Below are 7,220 nucleotides of genomic sequence, written 5' to 3'. Positions count from 1 at the left end.
TGTGTTGAGCACTCTCTTGTGTATCGTCTGTTCATACACACACACTCACACACTCTTTGATGAATATTTCATGATCTGTTCATCATATTTTATCGTGTTTGGGCTCGTTTGAATCGGGATATTCTGCTGTAAGTTACGGGATGTCATTGTCATGTTACATGTGTGTTTCAGGAAGTAATAAGGAAAAACGTGACAGAAAGACACTCCTGTTTATTATATTTATGTGTCTGTGGGAATTTCCTCCTAAATCTCACTGCAGTTTGACCTCCGAGTGAAACACATGTACTCATATTTGACCATTTGTGCATTTATTCAACCAATGTTTGACCTTTGGTGTTTGGAAACCGTTCAACACCATATTTTCATTTATCACTAGCTGCTAAATTTGAAGTGAGAGTTTGTTTTATGTACGTCCCAAAATCACAAAGAACTTCTTGACGTGTGCCATCGGCGGGTGATACCGGATCAAACATGTAAACACCTGCAAATCATCATTGTACACGTATCTGTGCGGCATTCTTTGGATGTGATGTGAGATTCAAACATGTCAGGCTGGGACGGTGTTTGCAGACCAGGTAAACAAACCCATAATTGCACGTCTGCAGACCTGACAGGATTTCTTCCAAAAACATGCAGCTGTTTAAATGTAATCAGTGGATGAAGGAGGGAAATGTCAAAAGCCTTATTGTTGCTGCATTTAACACTTCTGTGGTGCAACTGCCACGTTTCTAAACAAAGTAAACTTTATAATGCTGCTGAATATCTCAACCATTTCTTTTGAGGTTTCTGGCCTCGAGCGATGGACTATTGATGTAGCTGCCAATAGGAATGCATTAGGTGAAGACTTTATAGACTTGTGGGCGAGTATCGCACAATAACACAAGACGTTTGACGTGTAGGGTAATTAAAAAGGATTGCAAAGAGCTTTTGTATTAAATAAAATGATGACTTTCTTTCCATAATGGCTAATCAGTATTGCACATCTTTCAGGATAGCAAAAGGTAATTTCCTTTAATGAATATTTGCACATAATGTTTTAATTACAGCTTGATTCTAGAGAAAACACAAGTGAAGTATGATGGCGGCATTGTCTATGACAATAGACTGTAATCTGCCACTGTAGATTGAAACTGGTGCGTTTTTGGGCTGCGAATTAATTACATGGTGTCCCCGATTAATTAATAGTGATTAATCACATTTATCACAATTAATCGCCACCTACATTTCAGATCTGTATATTGTGATGAATTCTTTTATCTAGTTTTCTTTCTGCCATCTAGTGGAATAAAATGAGACTTTTCAAAGGGAGATGGAGTGAACAGAACCAGAATTACATTTTGGTTCTGCAAAATGTAATTTTGTAGGTAGGTGGCTCGCACAGACCCAACACTAATGGTGCGTTCACATACAAAGCGAAGAAAATTTTCGCCTCGCATTACTTGCGCTAGTTTGACCTCTGGATTATAAATGTGTGTTTAAACTCGCGTTCGCGCGAGTAACGTGAACCCGCGAGCATTCCCTCTTCTCTTCCGGAAAAGGACAAGAGGAGGGACTTCTACGACTTGGTTCATAGTAAAGTTCAACCAATAGCTGGAATCAAGAAGATTCATATTTTCAGAACTTACCAGGTAGTCCAACTTCCTCGCTCACTTTCCTCCTTTCATGCTTGGGTGCTGCCCATGCGGAGACATCCTTCGTGGATGCATCATGCCCTCATTGTGAGGGCATGACCGTGGCAATGTTGAAGTCGCGGCTCGCTTTTGTAGTTGAAGTTGCCTCGGTCCTTCTACCTACGTGTATGAGGCCAGCGTGGCTAGCACTGGGGGCGATTTGGGGACACAAATGGGACCACCTCTGCCAGGTATATCCCCACAGACCTCCCATTCCCCAGCACGCTCATTTGCTCCGGGTAGGCTTCCGGATGGGTGCTCCGGCTCGTCTCAGGGTGAGTTCAACCTCTTATTTTGGTGCCTGTGAAGGTGATGAGCTTTCGGCCTGTTCCTGTCCCCTCACGTCTTCACGAAAGTCGCAGAGGCAGCTCTTGCCCTGCTAAGGGAAGTGGGCATTTGCATCCTCAACTATCTCGACGACTGGCTAATCTTAGCTCACTCTCGAGATGTGTTGTCTGTGCTCGTGCACCTCAGCCGGATAGGGCTTCGGGTCAACTGGGAAAAGAGCAAGCTCCTCCCGGTTCAGACCCATCTCTTTTCTCGGTCTGGAGTTGGACTCAGTCTTGAGTTTGCGGAGAAACTCGCTGCCAGCTCAGTACACGTGCTAACTAAGCCCTGCACAGGGGTAGGTGGTCCGCTTGCAACGTATATCTTCTGCAAAATTGTTTCCCTGTTGGTAAACTGCATCTTCCTTGGGCAGAGGGCCCTCTGCCCCAGTCACCATGTTTGTAGAAAATCCTCCCCTGTTGGGTAGGACCTACCTTGTGACTTCTCCGCATAACTCACTTCCGACAAAAAAAGAGTCGGCAAGACTATGTGACCACTCAAAAGTCCTTGTTACTTCCGTAACCTTCATTCCCTAATGGAGGGAACGAGATGTTGTGTCCCTCCTGCCACAACGCTTGACTACCCGCTGAAATGGCCGGGACCTTCTCTCTCGGCTTTTCAGCACAAAACCTGAATGAGCGGTATGCACGGCCCTCCTTTATACCCGTATGTTCGGGGGAGTGGCATGCAAATACCACTTGCCAATTCCTTTTATAAAAGATCAGAAGGTTTCTCGGGCTCCCAAGAGTGACCCCTAGTGTCACTTCATCGTCACAACGTCTTGTACCCTCCATCAGGGAATGGAGGTTACGGAAGTAATCAGGACGTTTTTGATGATTCATGATAAAATCATCAATCATCAAAATCATCAAAATGATTATATATTATCACAAAGGGGAGGGTATCAGCTTTCTAATGACCCCTAGATTGAGCTTGTAGTCCACTCAGAGGCCGAGATATTCAATGAAATAATGAGGGTGTTGCTTGAACTGAACATTAGACTGAATGTCTATGGACGAGCACATCTGTGAGGGGTAATATGTGTTAGAGCGCCACCTACAGTTCTCATCTGTGTATTGTGATGGAAGGTGATTTCTGCCATCTAGTGGAATAAAATGAGACTTTTTAAAGTGAGATAGAGTGAACATTAATGTTAATAAATGATACATCTTTTCAAACGTCTAAGGGCTCAACATTGAAATCCGATCTCTGTTTCACGATAGTAATCCTCCAGAAACAGCGATTGAGTTATTTGTGCAGTACAAATTAAAACATGCGATATCAAAATGGGACTTTTATTATGAAAACACGATCACCACATGAATCCAGTTCAACACATTTGGGTCAATCGTCCATGACAAGCGTTCATTGAAAAACATCCAATAGCACTTTTTGTCCATAAAAGTGATAAATCTGAGAAATATTGATATAGTCTTCATTGTTTACATGAGATCTCGCCTTCATCATCGTTCTTCAACAAACTGCAATCTGAGCAGCATTCATGTTGCAAAACTGTTTATGATCTGATATATTAGAGTCTCATAAACAAAACCAGCCCGTCTCCAAAGTCAATTTTTTAAAATGTGGCGTAGTTTTATTGATAATAGACGATCAGTGCCGTCAGATTTAGTGTCGTCTTGAGAGGCGGAGCCTTAATTTTACTTTGAACACTTCCAGAGATTTTACAGAGATTAAAGCTGCAGGAACTCATTTATTATTAAATCATCTTCAAATTTGAAACGTAACTTCTTTAGACTCGTGACTTTGAGAACAGTGTATTTCTGGTACTTTTATTATTGTTCTTTTAGATTATAAAAACATGTTCAGCACCAAATATTTCCATTAACTCTTTCCCCGCCAGCGTTTTTAAAAAAAAGTTGCCAGCCACCGCCAGGGTTTTTGACGATTTTCGCTAAATTTTAATGGCCCGCAGAATATTTTCTTCCATGAATATATGTAGATGCTATATATCACAATAAAGATCTGAGCCTCTGCTTTTAGGCAAAAAAAACTATTTTATTTTATCTTCATTTGTTCTTTTTTTTATTGCGACTTGAACAGAGGTCGGTTTTGTCAAAAAACAACATTTCAGACAAAAAGCTGAGAAAAAGGCATGTTTATGTCTGATATTTTGAGCTTCTCAATACTCCACTTCTTCATGTTTGAGACGATCGCAGTCTGTTTCTTTGATCAAAGAGTTGCGTACTCTTTCAAAACATGCGCAGGGGTCTTCCTTACCGTATAACACCTAAAACACGGAAACCCGGAAAATTCCGTGTTTGGCGGGGAAGCGTTTTTTCATAAAACATGGAAAATTCCGTGTTTGGCGGGGAAAGAGTTAATATAAACTTCAGCTGCTCTAACTTAAAAAAAAATAACAACATATATTAATTCTGAAACTTGGGACATAAAGCCCAAAGTGTCTTCTTTCAAAAGATACTACAACTGTGTCCATACTCCAAAGGGTCCCGTAAATACAACCATTTAAGTTCAGGTATGTCATTTTCATGGTTTGTGCTCAAAAAGGGGGCGTGTATCAAAAGATTAAAGAGTGCGGGGGACGTGTCACCAACATCCCCCACAGCTGCTACGCCCTTGATGGTAGAGCTTTTACCAAAATGCCATTTTTGCAATAATTTTTTACTAACTGGTCATTTTAAGTGGAAGTATGAAGTCAGATGTCGCATCATAAATATAAAAAAACTATTTATTTGAAAACAAATGACATTCAGTAGTGACAGAAGGACCGTCAGTGGCCACAGAACTGCAGCTGCATGTTTTGTAGGTGTCAATGGGGGGCAGCACTGCAGTGAAGGGGGCCGGACCGGCAGTCTCGCACCTCACACATCTTGAACATCGCAAACACAAGATCCCCTCAGCAAACTCCAGCACTGATTCATCCAGCGCTGTTCTCTGTTATTCTCTAGTCAAAGCGAATGCGACTTCGTCTCGGCGCGCGCTAAACGCTCTTTGGAATCTTGAGGATTGATCTTTTTCAAACGGGATACAATGTAACAATGATTGAATCATGCAGAAGTTCTCTTAACTGAAGAAGTGATACAATGGGGAAACTTCACTCGAAACACGGTGAGTCGCGCATCTTCTCCGCATTACAGAATTCACAAACAGGCTAATGCCTCAATATTAAAATACAAATATTCTGCCTATATCTACTGAAAATATATTGGCTGGACATATAATTAAGCCTAACATATAATGCTAAACATGTGTGAATGCAATATATATATATATGCATTTATAAACAATAACTCTTTTTATGTCTTTGCCATTTGGATGCAGCTAGCAAACGTCGAGAGAATCCTGAAGGTGAGTTTTTAAAACATGATTTTTTGTGTTTTTATGGCATTTATTGCTGACTTGGATTATGATGAACATAACTTCATTATTTCCAGGGGATAGTTTTGTTGTGAATGCTTTTATATCGAGAGGAGAAGGCGAGAGATTTGGCACATCTGATCTCAATCTGAAAGATTATCAGGTAATACTTGTATTTTTGTGCATTCTAACAGTTTGCCTTTGACAACACTATTTACACAAAAATAAACACAACTGTTTATTTAGTCGATGATGCAGTTTAAGAATAATTTCATGCAGTGAAATGTGAGGAACATCCAGATGGAGTGAGCTGTTCTGTTTAGTATGTGTTCATATCTGAAATGTCTTGAAAAGAGAGTGTGTTCATTGCAATCTCTGTATTGATACACTAAAATGAGACGAATCCTTACTATAAAAATTGTGAGAGATGCATGCTGTTGGTGCCAAAAGCATCTGCCTGTTATAGCAAGATTGAAATGCAGTTGCTTATATATATACACACAAAATGGCACCAGTTCTCCTGGATACACCTGGACACCGTTTGTCTTGGTTGTTGGCAGAGAGGACGTTCAAGCTTTTTGGAGAATTCGCCACAGTTCTTCTATATATTTAGGCTGTCTATGTTACTTCTGTCTCTTCATATAATCCCAGACTGACTTGATGTTCAGAGGGGGGCTTTCTGTGGGCCATGCCATCTGTTGCAGGGCTCCCTGTTCTTCTATTCTTTTCTATTTGCAAAAAGAATGTTTGGGAGTCTGTAATGTATTTTCCTATTGACACACTAAAGCTGAAGATATTAATAACTGAAGAGTGTTTGTGATATTGTTTCAGATATATGAAAAATGTTGTGCAAGTGTAGATGTTGGCTCTAGTGTTTACTACCATATGGGGCTTTTCCACTGCACGGTACGACTCGACTCTTCTCACTTTATGGGGTTGTCTACTGTGGATAGTACCTGGCACTTTTGTTAGTATCTCCTCGGTCGAGGTTCAAAGCGAGCCGATCCGATACTAAAAGTGACGTGCAGATCTCTGATTGGTCAGAGAGAATCGGCACTGTAGAGTGATCTACACACAGTTTGCTGGAGCAGATACAGTGAGAAGAATAATGTCTCATTAGTGTTCTGTTGTTGCTGTAAAAGTGAACATAAGAGTCTTCATGTACTCCCGACATCAGAGGCACTGAAGACGCAGCTGACAACCTGGACTGGTAATCTGGCATACCGGGCATTTTCCCGGTGGGCCGATGCACTTTGGGGCCTGTCAGGGGCGGACTGGCCATCGGGAGAACCGAGCAGGCCGGTGGGTCAGCCGCGAAACGGGCCGAATGGGCCACGATAAGCTAAAAGTAGCCGCCGCGTTATGCAGAACTGACCACGAAACGGCAGCGTGATATGCAGAAAAGGACAGCGAACACCCCCCCATACCCCCCGCTCAACTTTTGGGCCAGTTGCTATATAAAATCCCGGGCAGATTTCTCTTCCCAGTCCTGCCTGAACTCCGGTATTTACACTGTCAGTCATATTGGTTCTGTGTGTGTGTGAGCGTGCGTGTGAGAGTGTGTGTGTGAGAGTGTGTGTGTGAGAGTGTGTGTGTGAGAGTGTGTGTGTGAGAGTGTGTGTGTGAGTGTGTGTGAGAGTGTGTGTGTGTATGTGTGCGTGTATGTGTGTGAGTGAGTGAGTGTATGTGTGTGAGTGAGTGAGTGTATGTGTGTGGGTGTGAGTGAGTGAGTGTGTGTGAGTGAGTGTATGTGTGTGAGTGAGTGTGTGTGAGTGTATGTGAGTGTATGTGTGTGGGTGTGTGTGAGTGAGTGTATGTGTGTGAGTGAGTGTATGTGTGTGGGTGAGTGTATGTGAGTGAGTGTATGTGTGTGAGTGAGTGTATGTG

At 42.0% G+C, this 7,220-nt stretch overlaps 1 protein-coding gene across 2 annotated transcripts in view; it reads left to right on the top strand.

Annotated features, from left to right (window-relative positions):
* The first annotated feature begins 4,859 nt into the window (after window positions 1-4,859).
* Window positions 4,860-7,220, top strand: part of LOC127655750 (protein naked cuticle homolog 2-like) — a 50,820-nt gene continuing 48,459 nt past the window's right edge. For both annotated transcript variants that reach the window (XM_052143721.1, XM_052143720.1), the window contains exons 1-3: window positions 4,860-5,084; window positions 5,298-5,324; window positions 5,411-5,496. In XM_052143721.1, coding sequence (XP_051999681.1) covers window positions 5,060-5,084; window positions 5,298-5,324; window positions 5,411-5,496 — 138 coding nt within the window. In that variant the 5' untranslated portion in view covers window positions 4,860-5,059. The remainder of the gene's footprint in view (window positions 5,085-5,297; window positions 5,325-5,410; window positions 5,497-7,220) is intronic.

Source organism: Xyrauchen texanus, chromosome 15, assembly GCF_025860055.1.
Source record: "Xyrauchen texanus isolate HMW12.3.18 chromosome 15, RBS_HiC_50CHRs, whole genome shotgun sequence".
NCBI classification, from domain to species: Eukaryota; Metazoa; Chordata; class Actinopteri; order Cypriniformes; family Catostomidae; genus Xyrauchen; species Xyrauchen texanus.
The sequence above is the reverse complement of the archived record's forward strand: the minus strand, read 5'-3'. Positions and strand labels throughout refer to the sequence as shown.